General features: G+C 45.5%; 1 protein-coding gene across 2 annotated transcripts; it reads right to left on the bottom strand.

Annotated features, from left to right (window-relative positions):
- Positions 1-6,043: 6,043 nt before the first annotated feature.
- Positions 6,044-17,833, bottom strand: FXYD5 (FXYD domain containing ion transport regulator 5). 2 transcript variants are annotated; one of them, XM_090260191.1, is made up of 10 exons: positions 17,732-17,833; positions 16,958-17,018; positions 15,093-15,173; positions 14,290-14,334; positions 12,868-12,969; positions 9,748-9,813; positions 8,683-8,712; positions 8,529-8,603; positions 6,335-6,380; positions 6,044-6,239 (listed from the first exon to the last, which is right to left on the bottom strand). In XM_090260191.1, exons 2-10 carry the CDS (start codon positions 17,016-17,018, stop codon positions 6,131-6,133), a joined length of 615 nt encoding a protein of 204 aa, XP_090116317.1. In that variant the 5' UTR covers positions 17,732-17,833; the 3' UTR covers positions 6,044-6,130. The 2 variants fall into 2 exon arrangements, with proteins under 2 accessions (XP_090116317.1, XP_090116316.1); XM_090260190.1 differs by having other exon boundaries at positions 12,868-12,966; positions 17,732-17,819.
- Positions 17,834-18,131: the final 298 nt, after the last annotated feature.

Genomic DNA, 18,131 nt, shown 5'->3' with positions numbered 1-18,131 from the left:
GTCTCTTGCAGTTGAATACAGTTTCTGCTTCCAGAATTCTCACTATGTGAGATAACTAATTCTCTTTGTGGCAAGCTGTTGTACTGTTCACCAATATCCAGAAGATTGTAGTTTCCTGCCCTCTTGAACTCAAATATGGCCTTGTGATTTGCTTTGGCCAATAAAAGGTGAGCAGAAATGATGTGTGACCCTTCCTGACAGAAGCTACAAGCACCAGTCTGTGTCTCACCTCATTTTCTTTTCTTTTTGTCAGTGATAAGCAGAAATGTTTCTGATAGCAGCTTCTCCAACAACTTAGGTTGCAACATTGCTCCCAGCTGACCCATGATGAACGTATAACCTGAATGAGAAACCAACCTTTGTTGGTGTAAACCACTGAGATTTTGAGGTTGTTTATTACTGTCAATTTTAAGCAAAAATGGGCTGACTTGAATATAGGGAATTAGGGGCTGACAAGCTCTTTGGAAAGCCTAGCTGAGTGGGCTCTAGACTCTGATTTTGCAATGATTCCCAGATCATGACTATAAGGAAAGCCTCACTCCTCCTGTGCCTCTCCTTTACTTTCACACACAACTACCACAACACTTCTGATGGTGAATGTGTGGGGTGTTTCCCCCCCACCAAGTGATTTTCTATGACACCAGCTGGGTGTCTTACAATTCCATCTGACACTAACCGGAGTTAGTGCAGACCCCACAGGTTAAGAGCTCAGTCCCATAAGGCTGCCCCACTACTTCAGGTTCCAATTGTTACTAGGTTCCTAGGTTACTCACAACTTCTTTCCAACTTGGCTACAAATTAGGGGCTCCCATTACTTTCCCCACCTAGGGTTTGACTATTTGCTGGAACAACTCACAGAATCAGGAAAACACATTTACCAGTTTATGATATAATAACAAATATGATAAAAGATACAGTTGAGCAGCAAGACCAAGAGATATATAGGGTGAGGTCTAGAAGGGTCCTAAGCACAGGAACACCTGTCCAGTAGGGTTCTGCTGTGCCACCCTCCCAGTACATGGATGTGTTCACCAACCTAGAAGCTCTGTGAACCCCATCCTATTGGGATTTATGGAAGCTTCACCATGTAGGCATGATTGAGTATTAACTCAATTCCAGCCCCTTTCTCCTTACTAGATGATAGAGAATGGGGCTGAAAGCTTTAAACTTCTAATCGTGACTTGGACTTCCCACTAAGCATTGCCTCTTTAGAGCAAAAGACAGTGCTGTCACCCAGGAAATTCTGAAAGATTTAAGAATCTGCATCAGGAACTGGGATCGAAGGCCACACATATTAGAATAAAAGATGCTCCTAGTGCTCTTACCGTTTAGGAAATTATGAGGGCTTTAGGAGCTGCATGCCAGGAACTGGAAATGGAAACTAACATATATACTTTCTATTATTTCACAATGACTGAACTAATCCATCTAGGGAGCTTCTCCCTCCATCTCAGTGGGGAGGACACATTGTGCCTCGCACCATCAGAAACTTGTTGCTCTGTCTCTGATCTAGGACCAGAAAGTCTTTACCAAACAGGTCATAACTGCCTTTTTGTTTTCAATTTTGTTGTGTTTTGTATTGAGGTGTAACTAACATAGTTATTGAATTTATTGGGGTGACATTGGTTAATAAAATTATATAGGTTTCAGGTGTACAATTCTATAATACCTGAAAAAAATTAAAAATGGAACTGCCTTATGACCCAGGGATTCTACTTCTGGGAATATATCTGAAGAAATCCAAAACATTAATTAAAAAAAATACATGCATCCCTATGTTCACTGCAGCCTTATTTACAAAGTACACAGCTCTTAAGTGTACACTTCAGTCAGTTCTGAGCAATACACACATTCCTGTAATCTGCACCACTGTCAGGATCCAGAACATTTCAGTTCTTCAAGAATGTTCCCTCATGACCCTTCTCAATCAACCCCCACCCCCACAGTAGAGGCAATTTAATAGTAGAGACAACTGTTATTCTTACTTCTATCACTGCCAATTAAGTTAGTTTTGCTTATTCCAGAGCTTCATATAAGTGAAATTATACAGTCTGAGCTCTTTTGTATCTGGCTCCTTTTATTCAATTTAAAGCCTTCGAGATTCATTTATGTGTTGTGTGCATCAGTGGTTCCTCCTTGTTATTGCTGAGCAGTAAGTATTCTACTGCATGCATATGCCCCAGTTAATATCCACTCACCTATGATGATGAACTTTTAGGGTTGCACCCAGGTTTTTTATTTTATTTTATTTTTTGCTTTTATAAATAGTGCTGCTACCAACATTCATGTACAAGTCTTTGTGTAGACATCCGGTGTCTTTTCACTTGGATGGATAGCTACAAGTTAAATTGCTGGGTCATATGTTAAGTGTACATTTACCTTTTAAAGAAACTGATGGTTTTTTAAAGTGATTGTACCAATTTATAGCAATGAAAATCCCACTTTCTCCTTATTCTCTTGAGCACTTGGTATTGTTAGTCTTTTTAATTTCAGCCATTCTGTGTGTGGTAGAGTCTTGTGCTGGTTTTCATTCACTTTTTACTGATGACTAAGTATATTGAGCATCTTTTCATGTGTTTATTGGTCATTTAAACATTCTTTGTGTGTGCACATGCATAACTGCATCTTAATGCTCACATGTTAGTCACTGGACACTAGAATGGTGTCCAAAAAACTCATCACCTTCATAAATACACTGGCCAGCAGAAAATAGCCAATTAGACTGGAAGATGTTCTCTTTTGACCTAAATTTCACAGAAGGATCTCTAATTAGCAGAACTGAATCCACATCCAGAACCTTATCTCGGGGGCATCTGGAAAACACAGGATTAGGAATCAGGGGTGAATGGATGCAGAATGCCCATCAGCCAGTCATGCATGCAGTGGGTCAGCACTACCCTTCCTCTGACCTGGAGGCTGTCAGAGGTTCTCAGGTGGTGAATCCTCAAGTCCAGGTAGTGCTCCAGTACCTGAGATGGTTTTAGGTCCCAAATAATTCACATTGAATCCCATCATTAAAAAGTATATCACTTCTGAATATCTTTTGCTCCATCACATGATATGAGGGAGGGAGACTCTGTGTAGTAACCTTACCCCAAAAGAGGCCTGTCTGGCTTTTGCCCAGAGCTCCTGAAAGGTAAGGCCCTTGAATGTCCTGTCTCTAAAGCATGTCTTTGTTTATCCGGGGCCCTAGGGCCAACTCAAATAGTTTCTAACCATGGGACTGATGGTTGGGCCTTTGGGCCGCAGATACCAGTTCAACCTCCAAAAGGGTTGAAAACTAAGGTAACCATGTGGATGGTCAGTGATATCTTTGTGACTGAGCTCCTATTAAAAAAAGCTCTGGATACCAAGGCTTGCAGGAACTTTCCTGTTTGGCAGTACTTCATGCATGTTGTCACACATTGTTGCCAGAAGGTAGCACTGTCCACGGCTCCACTGGGAGAAGCTTTGTTTTTGGAACTTTCTTGGGCTCTGCCCGCAGGTCTTTTTTCTTGGTTAATTCTAATCTGCCTTCTTTCACTGTAATAAACTGTAACCACAAGTATAAGAGCTTTCAGTGAGTTCTGTGAGTCCTGTGAGTGAATTATTGAACCTAAGGGTGGTCTTGGGGACTAACTTGCACTTGGTGTCACAAGTGAGAGTGGTCTTGGACCTTCCAATCTCTGCAGTGTCTTTGTGCAGACAATTGCTGATCTTCTCCAACAGAGCAGACTGGTCTCCCACTCAGAGTCCTTGGCCAACAACTCAGTTTCCAGCTAGAACGCAATTAATCCTTTCTCTTGTTTTCACTGGGTTTATCTTAATAACTAACTTCTATTTATATCAACAGTACTGGTTTTCTATTTATGATTTTAACTTAAAATAAATGTATTTAAGTTAAAAAGAGGGTTGACCATATATTTGTATGTATATGTGTAATATACATATCATATATATATATACATATATATATATGTATATATATATATATATGAATGATATTCCCTCCTGATTGTTTAGGCAACTGTTCTGATTAATAGGTGGTGGGTGTCAATCAACAATATTTTTAGTATTCTCCCTACATGTATATAATATGTGTATAACATACAAATATATCATGTATATATAATATGCATACATTGTTCATAATTTATGTATATGCATAATACTGTATACCACATATTTACAATACACATCACATACAATAAATGTGTTTGTTTTCATTAGATTTATCCTTCTGGGTAGGTTTTATTTATATGGGGCAGTACTGGTTTTTCTATACATGATAGTATCTTTTAAAATACATTTATTTAATAAGGTAGTTGATTTCTTTTATTTTTAAGTATATTTTATTGATTATGCTATTACATTTGTCCCAATTTTCTTCCCTTTGCCCTCTCTGCCAAGTACCCCCACTTCCCTCCAGCAATCTGTCCCCCTTAGTTCATGTCCATGGGTTGTGCATATAAGTTCTTTGGCTTCACCTTTTCCAATACTATTCTTAACATCCCCCTGTTTATTTTTGGACCTACCAGTTATGCTTCTTAATCCCTGCACCATTTCCCCATTTCTCCTCCTTCCCCATCCCAGCTGATAACCCTCCAAATAATCCCCACATCTATGACTCTATTCCTGTTCTGGTTGTTTGCTTAGATTGTTTTTGTTTTTTATATTCAGTTGTTGATAGTTGTGAGCTTGTTGTCATTTTAATGTTCATAGTTTTGATATTTTTCTTAAATAAGTCTCTTTAACATTTCATATAATACAGGGTTGGTGATGATGAACTCCTTTAGCTTTACCTTGTCTGGGAAGCACTTTATCTGCCCTTCCATTCTAAATGGTAGCTTTGCTGGACAGAGTAATCTAGGTTGTAGGTCCTTGCTTTTCATCACTTTGAATACTTCTTGCCAGTCCCTTCTTGCTTGCAAAATTTCTTTTGAGAAATCAGCTGATAGTATAGAAGTAAATAATAGTAATACAGAAGAATGAAATTGCGACAAAAATTGAGAAGAGGATATATATATATACTCATACTGTTTGATACACTGATATTTCCTTTTGTATTTTATTTGCACTTTTTTTTTTATGCTACTCATAGCCAAGTAAACTGATTTTGTAACCCATGAATAGGCTGTGACCTGAAGTTTGTGAAATATTGTTATGCAAACACCTGTGAACAGGACCTTGTTTCTTTACTTTAGCACAATAACCCTTTGAGGCCTCTGCCCCAAAACCCTGTGTTTCAGAGGGCCCGCTCTGACCTCATCTGGTTGAGCCCCTCCCCACAGACTGCAGAATCCGAGCCTTCAGGAAGTGCCCACTGAAGCCTGTGCTCTTCTTGACGGTGCTCTGGGGACCTGGGGCCCAGGATTCCCCACCCAAACTGTTTTGAGCTAACTCTACGGCAGTGGTTCTCAACCTTCCTAATGCCGTGACCCTTTAATACAGTTCCTCATGTTGCGGTGACCCCCAACCATAACTGAAGCATAGTGATTAATCACAAAAACAATATGTAATTATATAAGTGTTTTCCAATGGACTTAGGCGACCCCTGTGAAAGGGTCGTTCGACCCCCAAAGGGGTTGCAATCTACAGGTTGAGAACCGCTGCTCTAGGGCCTATGTGATCTTCTTAGTGGGCAGGCACTCCCTTAAATCAAGAGGTAGCCTAATCAGAGGGTTAGTGGTGTGGCTAAAGGCTAGGTGTCCACACTCATGTGTATGCATGTCGGAGGGATCTGGGGTATGAAGAAATGGGGTCCACCATGAGCCTGGGATCTCCACAGTGCTTGCCACCCAACATTTGGTGTGAGCCGGCATTGGACACCAGGATCTGTGTATGGACCAGGCCAGGGGCCTCAAGTTGCCATGGGCAGAATCCAACACTGATCAGATTCCCTGCAGCCTTTCTCCCAATCCTTCCTGCTTCACCCCAGGCTGGCTATGTTCATTATATCCCTTGCCTTGGTTTTTGAGTGTGTGATGCCCTCACTTTAATTCTCTATGAGCCTGTCCTGAGCTCCTGCCACTTTCTTCCACCCTCAGTCATGAATGGTCACAAATCATGAGACAAAGATTACAATGCTTTACTTTTTTTCTGAACAGAATGGTCAGTGTGGTGGGGGAGTGCCTGGGGAGCTAGGTAGCCTTCAGAGTGGGCAGGGTTGGGAAGGTAGGGGGCTCAGGCCAGCAGCCCTGGCTTTGGCCCCACCCAAGTCTTCCCTCTCAGGCTGGGTTTTAGTGAGTATTCTGTAGGCTCTGCAAGGGGAAGGAGGAGGTGGGCATGGTGAGCTGGTGGCGGCTCTGTCTCTGGTGCCCATCAGGTCATCGGCCCCCACTTCTGATGGACTCACCTGCTATGTTTCCTGCATAATCGGGGTAACTGCCTACACTTGCCACCTGTAGGTGAAGGAAATGATCCAATCATGAGTAAGGACAATATTGATTTCTGTGTGTTCTCTGGATGCTGGAGGACAAGGTCCTTGAACTTTGCTCCTCGGGAAGTACCAAGGCAACTCTGAGCAAGGGATGAGAAGCAGATAGGAGAAGAGCCAGTACAGGGCCCATGGGAGAATCTTTCCACACACACAAAGGAGCACTTTGGAAACCCTCCTAACTTGTGTGTTACTCATTTGTTCTACAAATATTTATTGTGCACCTACCATGTGCCAGACACTGGTCTAGGCACTGGTAACACAGCTGAGAACAACAATTACTAAAATCCTTGCTCTAGCAGAGCTAACTTTCTAGTGGGGGAGACCAGCAATGAGATTAAATAACTAAGTCAAGTGTACAGATGGTCATAAATCAGATGGTTGTGAGTGCTATGAAGAAAAAGTCAGGAAGGAGGCAGAAGACCTGAAGGAGGTGAGTGGGGAGCCACTTGGACATCTGGAGGAAAGGTATTCCATGCAGAGCAAACAGTGCAAAAGCTCTGGGGTAGGAAGGCACAGGTGGGCAGTGAAGCCAGGAGACTGGACCACAGTGAATAAGAGGGGGATACTAGAAGACAAAGGACATTCCTGGCAATCACCCTTGTTTCCTTGATCCCTGGCCCCTCCTGACCTCTTTCCATAGTTGTTGACACATGCTCAGCTCATTACTGCATCTAGGACCCCTCCCTCTACTTGTTTGGTTTTTTAAAATCATCTTTCTCATCCTCAGGTATCAGTTCTGATTTTACCTCTTTAGAGGAAGCACCTCTCCCTGTCCCTCTTAGTCATGTTATGTGGCTTTATTTTCCTCATGGTTATTATTTTTCTCTGTATCCACTCTGCTCATTAGTGCATTTGCCTGTTTGTTGTCATCTGCCTTCTGAGATGTGAGCTCCCCGAGGGTGGGACCAGCATCATGGCACAGATTAGGTGCCCACGAATATTTGTCTTTGAAACAATTCATGGCCCCAGAACTAATATTCAGGATCTGTCTTCACAAAGACCTGAGTCCAGTCCTTTCCTGATTCTTAATGTGCTATGTGACCTTGGGCAAACCCCTCAACTCTCTGAGCTTCCCTCTTCCTATAGGAGAGAGAATAGGGCCAGACACTAAGTCAAGATCAATAAACACATGTTGCTTGACACCTGATTCAATTAGGTTCAAGCACATGTGACCAATCTCTTTTTATTACTGTCACTATTCTGCCTCCCACCTTAAGACTGAAAAGATGTGGCTGTGCCCATTTTCCTGATGGGGAAGTTGGACAAGGAGGTAATGAAACTTGATGTAAGTTACACAGCTTAACTGAGAGCTTGCAAACTGGTGGCCTTCGTGTTTTATTTAGTGTGCCGAATTTTAAACACTTTAAAAAAATTAGTTTCTCTGCTTGTTAAGTCTCCCTCTGCTTCCTTCCTGATGTGATGCTGGGCCCTGGGAGGCTGACCTGAGAGGCCAAACTGACAGGCCACAGTCCCAGCCCCTTGCCCTCTACTTGAGCATTGGCTGGGAGGCACCAGCAGGAGAGAGGAGGGCAGGAAGGGAGAGAGGTTTACCTATCTGGTTCCCTCCACTCTGTGTCCTCCTGGCAAGGTTACAATGACACAGTGGTTACAAACCTCTCCAACAGTTCCATCTCTCACCAGGTCCTGGCATAGCCATTTCCTCCCCTCACCTACTCAGGCAGGTGTGATCACAGTTCTCCACTGCCACTAGTCCTGGAGGCTGCACCATCCCATCATCCTGCCACCACCATGTGAACAAGGCCAGGCCAATGAGGCAAAGAATCAAGGTGCCCACAAAAACAGAGCTCCCTACTGACCAGCAGCTGACCTCAGATGCATGAATAAATCCAGCTGCAACCAGAAGAAACACCCAGCTGAACCCAGCCTATATTTCCAAAATGCATAAATGAGAGCTAAGTAGATGGTAGCCATTTTAAGCTGCTGAATTCTATGTTGGTTTGTATGCTACGATACCAGGAGATAAGCTTCGTTTAAAATCACTTTGCTTAGGAGCCTTCACGAAGCTATTCCCCAACCCCAGGTCAGAGTGTACACCAAGGCCTCTTCCCTCCCAATCCTGGTGCCCCTCCCGCCCAACACCCATTCTCACTGGTGAGGATGACAATGCCCGTGATGAACAGCACAGCTGCAACCAAGAGCCCCTGTTTCCGGAGAGTGACCTCATCTGCAGAGAGAAATGTGGAGTATGGTAAGAGGGCCTTCACCTTTCCTCCCCTGGATCCTTCGTGGCATGGGTAACTTACCATAAGAGAAGGGGTCATCCTCACTTGAACCTGCAGGGGAGAGACAGGGAGCAAGTCAAAGTTTAGCAAAGGTTTGTGGAGTGGATTAGTGAATGACAGGGTCAGGGAGAGGGGACATCTGTGTCTCAGCATTGATGCACTTAGAAAAGCTGAAGTCCTCACGTGACACACAATCTGGCTCAATCACCTTTCTGACTTCACCTCCTCACTCTCCCCTCATCATTTGCTCCAGCCATTCCTGTGACCTGCCAGACCACTTCTCAGCTGAGGGCCTTGGCTCCTTCTGCCAAGAGCCCTGCCCCAGATATCCTCATGGCTTCCCCTTCAACTCCTTCTCAGAGAGGCCTTCCTGGCCCTTTACAAAAGTACTCAACCCTGTTTTATTCTCTTGATAGTAACTTTTAAAACTACATGACATATAGTCAATATGGCTATTATTTATTGTTTCTCTCCCCTCACAGGAATGTCTGCTTCATGAGACAGAGATCTCTGCTGTCTCATTCATTACTGTATCCCTGACACCTAGAACAGTGCCTGGCACATAGGTAGGTGCTCAGTAAATAGCTATTTAATGAATAAGTGAATGAATGAATGAATGTGACACATGGGCATATCACTTCCATCTGTTCATTGGGGTTGCCTGGTCAGGAAGTGGAAAATAAAACCACAAGGGGAAGAATCATGGTGCCTCTAGAAACAGCTCCTTGCAGACCCTCAAGATGATCTCAGATGCATAAGTCCAAAAGGGAGCAGAAGAACCAGCCAAGCTGAGCCCAGACTTCCAAACTGCAGACTCAAGTTTAGTTCTCAAGAACTAAACAAATGGTTGTCATTTTGAGTTATTGAGTTTTGGGTGGCTTGCATGCAGCATTCGTTTATGTATTCATTTATCTATTCAGCTATTTATTGCATGTCTACCCTGTGCCCACCCTCTGCCAGCCTTGAAGTTATGTATTCACCCAACATATGATTATTGAGGACTATCCTGTGCTGGGCAGTATATCAGGTGCCAGAAATATGCAGTGAATAAGAAATAGCTTGTTTCTGATCTGGGAAGTTACTGACCAGTTGTCCTGAGGGCAGGGTCTGTCATGAAGTCTTGGTCTTGAGACTGCTTGGAAGGTGTGGTGCCTTTAGTGGGATCAGCAGAGAGAGAAGCCATAGATGGTGGAGGGCAGAAGTGAACCATGGAGGGAAACAAGGGACATCACTTAACTTCTGTATTTGTGAGAAACCCCTCTCCCAAACCTACATGTATTCAGTGGGCAGGAATAGGAGTCCCCACTCTGACCCCTGAAGCCAGTAAGGAATGGTAGGAATGAATATATTGAAATAAGCCTGCACCCACTGGTTAAGACCAGTTGCCTCAACCTCCTGACCCTTCTCCCAGGACCCTGTGGACTGACCCATAGTCCAGGAAGTAAAGGATAACATCTGTCATAGCCAGGTCAGGTGCCTCTAGGATCCTGGCCCAGTTATGAAACATTTTGAATATCACCTCTGCTCCCAGGCCAAAAATACCAGAGGATTCCTCTCTTAAAAAAAAAAAAAAAATCAATGCCCCTCGCCCCCACAAGACCTGCCCCTCTGGCACTGAGAAGTGTCCTCAGTGAAGTAGCTATTGTTATATGATAGCCAATATCGGTGCCTTACCTCTTAAACATGAACCGTTAGTCAAGGATTCTGACATGTTATGGAAAGCCTTACCCAGAGGTAGGCAAGATCCACAGCAGGGAGATCACAGAAAATGCAGAGGACAAGATGGGCAGCTTATGATGCTCAGGCAGCCTGGCACTAAAGAGCCTGGGCTCAAATTCCAGCTCTGCCACTTAGGGCTGTGGCCTAGGGCCAGCAGAGTAACCTCTTTGGGCCTCAGCTCCTTCCCTATAAAATGGGGTTAAGACAGTTCCCACAACATAGGGTGGTTGTGAGCATTGAATAAATACATGAAAGTTTTAGCACAGTGTCCAGCACTGAGCAAGCTCTTAGCTAATGTTGGTGTTATCATCTACTTGGCACTCACTCCTCCATTCTTTTGGGAACAGCTTTCCCTTTTTGGGGTTGGTGGGGAGGGCAGTTTGGGGGGAGGGTGTTGCTCCTGCTTTCCTAGTCCATCTTGTTCTCTTACTGTAACCTAGGCCACAAGAGAGAGTATGTGACCCAGTCTCGCCTGTCCCTGGGACCTTGCAAATTTCAAGCAGAGATTCTGAGTGGAAGCTAGGTGAAGCTTGGGAAGCTCTGAGCAAGCATGTGATAGGAGCCATATCCTCACAAAGTGGAAGATAAGCTCCAGCATAAGAGAAAGAAAGATGGAGGGAGAGAGGTGCTGGGGGCTTTTTCACTCAAGGTCTGGGCCACTCTGAGGCTCAGCAATGCCTTTTACCAGTTGGCTCCATGACCTGCCAGCCAAAGTGAATTTCTGTGGCACATAAAGTGTGGAACAACACATAGGAACTAAGGTTGGAGCAAGCGAATCAGAGATGTGAAGATGTTTTCTCAATTGGGAAGTGTGGACAGAGTTGCCACACCTCCACCCCTACTTGGGAAAGTTCCCTTCCCCAGGACCCTTTATTTCCATCTGTTGTAAAATTGTTTTAATTGACAGATTCTGTCAGAATGAGGTATTTTACTATAATTACTGGAAAATTGTAACAATTATAAAAATTGCCAGAGGGGAATGGCATGACCTTAGAGGTGGTGCTCTTACACAGTGCCCAGTCCGCACACTGTGGATGTATCTCAGCCTAGGAGTGGTCCAAGCTGCAGCACTTTCCAGCAGGGGCTGCTCCTCAAATACAGAGCATCACACAGGCATTAGAAGACACCTTCATCTAGGCTCAGCCCCCTTTCCCAAACCTCTGATAACAACAGCTACTCACTGGTCTTAAGGGGAACCATCTCTTGATCTGTGAAGTTCAGACAGGGCTGACACGTTCTCCAGACCCAGGGTAAGGGTACAAGACTCAGGCCTGACCAAACAGCAGTCAATTTCTCAGGTTCCCATTGGTAAGACATGGGCATGTGACCCCAGCTGGGCCACAATTCTAGACCTTGGGCTGCAGATGATGAGAAAGAGATGTGTTCTAGCTCCTGAGTTTGTGACCTAAACTTAGAACTACAGGCCCTGGTTGGTGTGGCTCAGTGAATTGAATGCCAGCCTGCGAGCCGAAGGGCCACTGGTTTGATTCCTGGTCAGGGCACATGCCTAGGTTTCAGGCCAGGTCCTCCTTTAGGGGTGTGTGAGAGGCAACCGATCAATGTATCTCTCACACATTGCTGTTTCTCTCTCTTTCTTTTCTCCCTCTCTTCCCCTCTCTCTGAAATTAAAGAAATAACATCTTTTTTTTTAAGAAGTTGGATAACCTAGATGAAAAGGAAAAATTCCTAGAAACATACAACCTACCAAGCCTGAATCATGAAGAGATGAAAAGTCTAAACAAACCTAAAACCAGTAAGGAGATTGACTCATCAATCAAAAATTCCTCAAGAAAAAAACACCCAGGACTAGATAGCTTCACTTGTGAATTCTACCAAATATTTAGAGAATTCACACCAATCCTCCCTTAAACTCTTCAAAAAATTGAAGAATAGGAAAAAAACAACAACTACAGGACCATCTTTGCCACCAAAAGGGAAAAATTCAATTGAGAATGAAGACAACAGAGAGAAGGAGCAAGTCTGTCATGATGACTTGAACTCCTTCATCCAGCCATGCTTGAAATTGGTGCCTCTGGACTTTACAGAACATATACAGCCAATAAGCTTTTTTCTTAAGTTGGGTTTTCTGTATTTTCTGACTGAAATGCTCCTGCTCAAACAAGAAGACATACTCAAGGAAAACACCCACAGCCACATTTCCAGGCACCAGTCCTGTGAAGGAACCTGAACGAGAGAGAGTCCTGAGTCTATCAGGCTTAGAAAATGTTGCAAACCAGGTGCCCCTCTTGGGGACACTTGCTGCAAATAAGCTTTATTAAGACTGAGAAATTCTGTCAGAAAGAAACGTGCTAACTTTATCTTAGAGTTTTGCAAACACCTTTGGCTGCAAACCAAAAAAAAAATTTTTTGGAAGATGTATTAACAATTCCCCAAACGGGTGCTCTGAGAAATGTCCTTGGGGAAATGCTGACCTAGATAGAGAATTAAACAAAACTTGTATGTTGCTGTCCTGCTGCTAGGCTCTACCTTTGGTGCTGTTGTCATCTGTCCCTGGAGCTGTGGTCAGAAACATATCCGCTCTTGTCGGGTGCTGCGTCTGGGTCTCCGTCTGGATTGCTGTTACCTCTACTGAGGTCAGAGGAGCAAGGCAGGGAGGATAAGAAACAAGTGCATTAGCAACATATGGATCCACAGAAGAGCAAGGGGCCTTCTCCCCTGTATCACCGCTGGCACAATTAAAAAATGTTCATAAGTCAAGTGGCGCTGTGGGAGTGGGAATGGGAGACTCACATACTGCTGGTGGCAGGGCAAATTGGTGCAACCATTTTCAAGTGGCTTTGAAAACAAATTTCAGTGTTCATGTCCTTGAACCCATAGTATTGTGGGCAAAGCAGGGTTCTAGAGTCAGGTTCCTGGATCTTCAACTCAGCCATGTCACTGACATGCTGTGACACCTTGGGTGAGTTACTCTGAGCTTCCATGTCCCTATCTGCAAGGTGAGGGTAATGATCATTTCTACCTCAAAGGCTTTGTGTGAGGATTGAATGAGTGATCAAGGGTGAAATACTTGGAGTCCAAGTGGTGTAAGCAACCAAGGTGCTCATCAAGATGTGCATAGCTTCATTAACTGTGCATAGGCACCCTGTGGTGAACGCAGCAGTGAAAAAAAAAAAAAAAAAAGCCAAGATCAGTGTCTATATGGGAATGTAGGAAGAACTTCCATACATTTTCTTCATGGGGGGAAAAAAGCCAGTTGCAGAACAACAATCACTTAATATCCTTTAGCTCACACAAATACACCTCCCAGCCAGCATAGTTTATCTAGGTTACACACATGTGATACAGTCTCTTTGGGAAACTACCCCCAATCCATTGCTAACAGTGGGAGCCTCCAACAGATGGGGGAGAGAACAAGGATGAGGAATGAACAAAGGGATTTAGTCTTGCCTGTCACATTTTTATTATTTATGAGGAAAATGTGTTTATGCACTACTATATCATTAAACATTAACAGAAAAAATTGAGGAGCACTTTTGGAATTTTGTTAGACTCCAAGAAAAAGTTAAAAAATGATATGAAAATTCAAAAAAGAAAAAATAAAGAGATTAAAGGAAGAAGTACATGAAGTTGATCAGTGAGAAATTTGTGGGATGTTTGCAAAGCTGTATTCCTTGATGTGGTGGTGGCTACACAGGGGTTCAATACAGAATAATTTGCTAAGTGGTATATTTATGGCTTTTGTACTTTTCTATATAGATGTTACTTTCTACAATTCCAAAAGATTTTTTTTAAAGAAGGGAATGGAGTTGGCTGTCCCACCACAAATTAAACCAAGGAATTCAGAGCTGGTGGACTGAAGTGAGCAACCAAAGACCCAGAGTGTCAGAGAAAGAGGGGAAACAATGCCTGTCTCAGACCCATCCCCTCCCGCACCGCTGTCGCACTCACCACTAGCCTTCAGGGTTGAAGTCTGGAGTTCTGAGTGAACTGTGTCTGGAGTCCAGAAACAGGGAGAGAAGAGAGAGGAGATATGAAGATGGTCCATGAATGGCAGGTGGTATGAGGAGATTTCCACAGCAACTCAATTTTGATCTAATGTAAATGACTTAATTAAGCTGGCCATTTCCTCATTGGCTAAATGCAATGCAAGTATCACCTTTGCCTCAGGCCCTGTCCTCCCACAGATGCCCATTCCCCTTCCCAGCACTCACCTGGCTCTGGTAAGAGCCCCGGAACTTCCTTTGGGGAATCATCCTTCCCTGACCCTTGGTCTACTTAGTTCACTAGGGCTAGCATCAGCCCTGTTGGAGGTAGAACATGAGACCCAGATCTGGCTAATCAGTTTTCTGTGCCTGTGGCCACAATAATCAGCTCATTGGTGGGCATGTGACTTGAGCCTGATCAATGACACTCAGTCCTGGAATATTCGCTGGATTGGGGAAGGAGAAATTCTCTTTCCTCCACATTCTTGGCAGGTAGGGTGAAAGCCCCAGATATATAGATGCCATCTTGGCAGTATAGGAGGAGAATCTCCCTGAGAATGAAGCCAACATAGAGAAAACAGAAGCAAGAGAGGAGGATAGGTTCCTGATAGCATTGTTTGAGAACCTAGATCAAGCCATGCCTGAAAGTCTTCCCTGAACTTCCAGGTACACAAATTCAAAGATTCCTGTTTGGTCCAGCTTGAGATTTTTGTTGCTGTTGTTATTTGCAATGATTCTATCTTACCAGACCTGTCCCTCTTTCCTCACCTGGGGTTTGAGTCAGGCCATGAATGTTCACAGTGGTTGAGTCCGCTAGGGAAATGGATGTGGCCTCCTCCAGTGTCTGTCCTGAGAAATCAAGAATGAGAAGCCAGGGAGGAGCCTCTGGTCCTCCTCTCACCAACACCACTACTCTGCCCTCCCTTCTGAAACCTTGGGGGGTAATTCAGGAGGTCCTTCTGCTGGTGGGACAGCAGAAAGCTGTTTGATTGATCCGCTTTGGTGGTTTCAATCCATGATCCTGGAAGTGTTTTAAGAAATGTTAATGCCCTAGCACCCTTTCTCCGGCCCCCTCTCCCTGCCCATCCTTGTGGAATGGGAGATGGGATAGTCCAGGTGCTAGAATCAGCCAGAGCCTTGATCTTAAATTCTGTTCCCAACACCTTCCTTAATGTGTGACCTGGAGCAAGTGAAGACCCCACTCTGAGCCTCAGTTGCCTCAACTGCAAAGTGGGGATCATTCAATCTACTTCTCAGGGCTATAGAGGGTGAAATGAGATGAAGAGGGGAAGCATCTCCTCCACTGAATAACATGCAGTCAGTGCTGGATACAGCCACTGCCTTGCCTTGGCCCAGCCTCCATCCTCTCCCTCCTGTTGATAACAGACATCTCCTCCCTGGTCTCCTGCTCTCATCCTGCCCCCACAGTCTGCTCCCCAGACACAGCAGAGGAGGAAGCCTACGAACACTTGGGGCAGATTGTGGCCCTGCTGGCTCAGAGTCTCCCCTGGCTGCACCTTTCACTTGGAAAAGCCAAAATCCTCACCCTGCTTCTAAATCCATTTGGTCCTGTCACCTCTCTGACCTCTCCTTTACCCACTCTGCCCCTTGTTCACACCAGCCAAACCACCTGGCCTGCCTGCTGTTCCTCACACTCACCAGACTCACTCATTCCCCAGATACCCGCTTGGCTCATTCCCTCATCTTCTTCAAGTATCTGCCCACATGTCACTTCCTAGTGAGGTCTTCTCTGACTACCTTATTTAAACACTCCTCATTCCTCTCCCCTATTTTTTTCCATGACACACATCACCTTGTAGTATTCTATATAATCTACCAAAGCATGATTTATTTTCTGTCTCTCCAAAATAGAATGTAAGCTCCTATTTTATACGTTGCTGTTTTCACTGTGCATGAAATAAGATCTGGCATGTAGTTGCTAATCACAAATACTTGTTGAATGACTGAAGGGATACATGAAAATTATGTTATCTAAGAGAACTGGGGAAGTCAGAGGAGAGTAGTCTCCTGTTTCAGGGAAAGGCAGGACCCTTGGATTCCAGCCCTTTCACTCACTAGCCTCTGGTACAGGCACTTCCCTTAGGTGAGGCTGTTCCCTCATCGCAAAACAGGCAGGGCATATGCATAATACAGTAAAGCTGAAGCCAAGGCCAGCTTCCTCACACTGCCATGTAGAAAGCACCTGCCAATGCCACCATAGCTATTGTCTTCAGGAAGCACTTCCAAAGCAAAGAGGAGACATGTCCAGCTCTTGGATTGGCCCTGGCTCACTGACTTTGCCTAAATGTGCATCACACAGAGATCGAAAGCTATTCTGCTGGGAGCCCAAGGTTCCTGGCTGCTGAGTAGAAAATTGACACCAATCTCCACACCAAATCAAACTCAGTTCTTCTTGGAGGTAAAATGGAGGCTGCTCAGCAGGACAGGCTCTGGCCAGACTTGTTGGAAGCTGCCACCCGGTCTGAGGTGTCCAAAAAAGAGTATAATGCTGGCCCCTTCATCAAGCCCCTCACTTCCTGGTGCCGGCTCAGTAGGGGGCTGAGGATACAGGACACAGCTCTGGTAGAGCTGGGCGCTCTGAAGCAGGGTGGAGAAGGGGGGCCAGGCCTTACCTCTGGTAGGGAGAATCAGACCAACAATGGTGAGGAGGTACAGGTGACCAGAGGGCGACATCTATGGGGAAAGCAGGAGCTGGGGTCAGCCATGATGTTAGTGAGGCAGGACCAGAGCAGCACCCTGGCGATCCTGTGGGCCCCTTCCCCCACCTGAGCAGGTATCTCTGGTCTCAAAGAGCCCTTACTAGGGCTGATAAGAGAGTCTTAGAAGTGAGGGTCCCCAGCCACCACCACCCCTTCCTTCTGCAAGTCCCCAAAGAAAACAAGACAGGTTAGACCAAACGGGATTCCAGTAGCAGCCGCTGTACACGGACACTCTTGAGGCAGAGAAGCACTCACCCCACCCAGACTGGCCCTGATTGTCACCGAGTGGGGTCTGGGCCACAGGAATAGATCCTGGGCCTCCTCCCTCCCTGGGGGGCTGACCCCAAGCCCAGGCATCAGCAAGGAAGGGAAAAAGGAAGAGTGAGTAATGTGCTCCTGATATCAGAGGAAAAAGTGACTAGTGTTAGGACCTCACTGCGGGGACAATAGAACGGGATGATACGCAGATCTGGCAAGGAGTGGTCGCAGAGGGATAGAGGAGAGGTGGGGAGATGGAGGCAGGAGGGAGAGAAACAGGGCAGCCCACCATGGCTGTAAGACAGAGCAGGCCAGAGAAGTGAGCATGAATAAGGGCAGAGAGGATCCGCTAAGACCAGTCTTGACCCACCTGGGTCCGGGCCCTGAGCAGAAGGGAAAGAGCGGACAAGAGTCGGAGGAGAGGCTTACGTCCGAGCTGGGGGTCCGGAGCCGGCAGCCTCGTGGAGAGCGGGCAGCTGCCGCAGCGGAGTCCCGGCGGAGGGTGTGGCCAGGAGAGCGCCGGCAGGCGGGCGGGCGGGGACCCAGACGGGCTCAGTCATTTCCTCTTGGGTTTCCTGGCTTCTAGAGCCCCGGGTGGGAGCAGGAAGGGGGAGACGCCAAGGGTGATGGGGAGTGGGGGCAGGGGTGAGAAGCAGGGCAGTGACCTCCACCCACCCTACCCAGGGCAGGCAGGTCTTAGTTGGGTGGGGTTTCTTCGGGCAGGGGGCGGAGAGAAGGGGAACGGGTCTATTAGGGCCTGTGGGGTAGGAGAAGAAAGGAGCAACTGGGGAGGGGTAGTTGAGGGAGGGGAAGAAAAATTCGAGGGGTT

This window comes from Furipterus horrens, unplaced genomic scaffold (genome assembly GCF_987537825.1).
Source record: "Furipterus horrens unplaced genomic scaffold, mFurHor1.1.pri manual_scaffold_13, whole genome shotgun sequence".
NCBI classification, from domain to species: domain Eukaryota; kingdom Metazoa; phylum Chordata; class Mammalia; order Chiroptera; family Furipteridae; genus Furipterus; species Furipterus horrens.
This window is presented reverse-complemented; position numbering and strand designations above follow the sequence as displayed.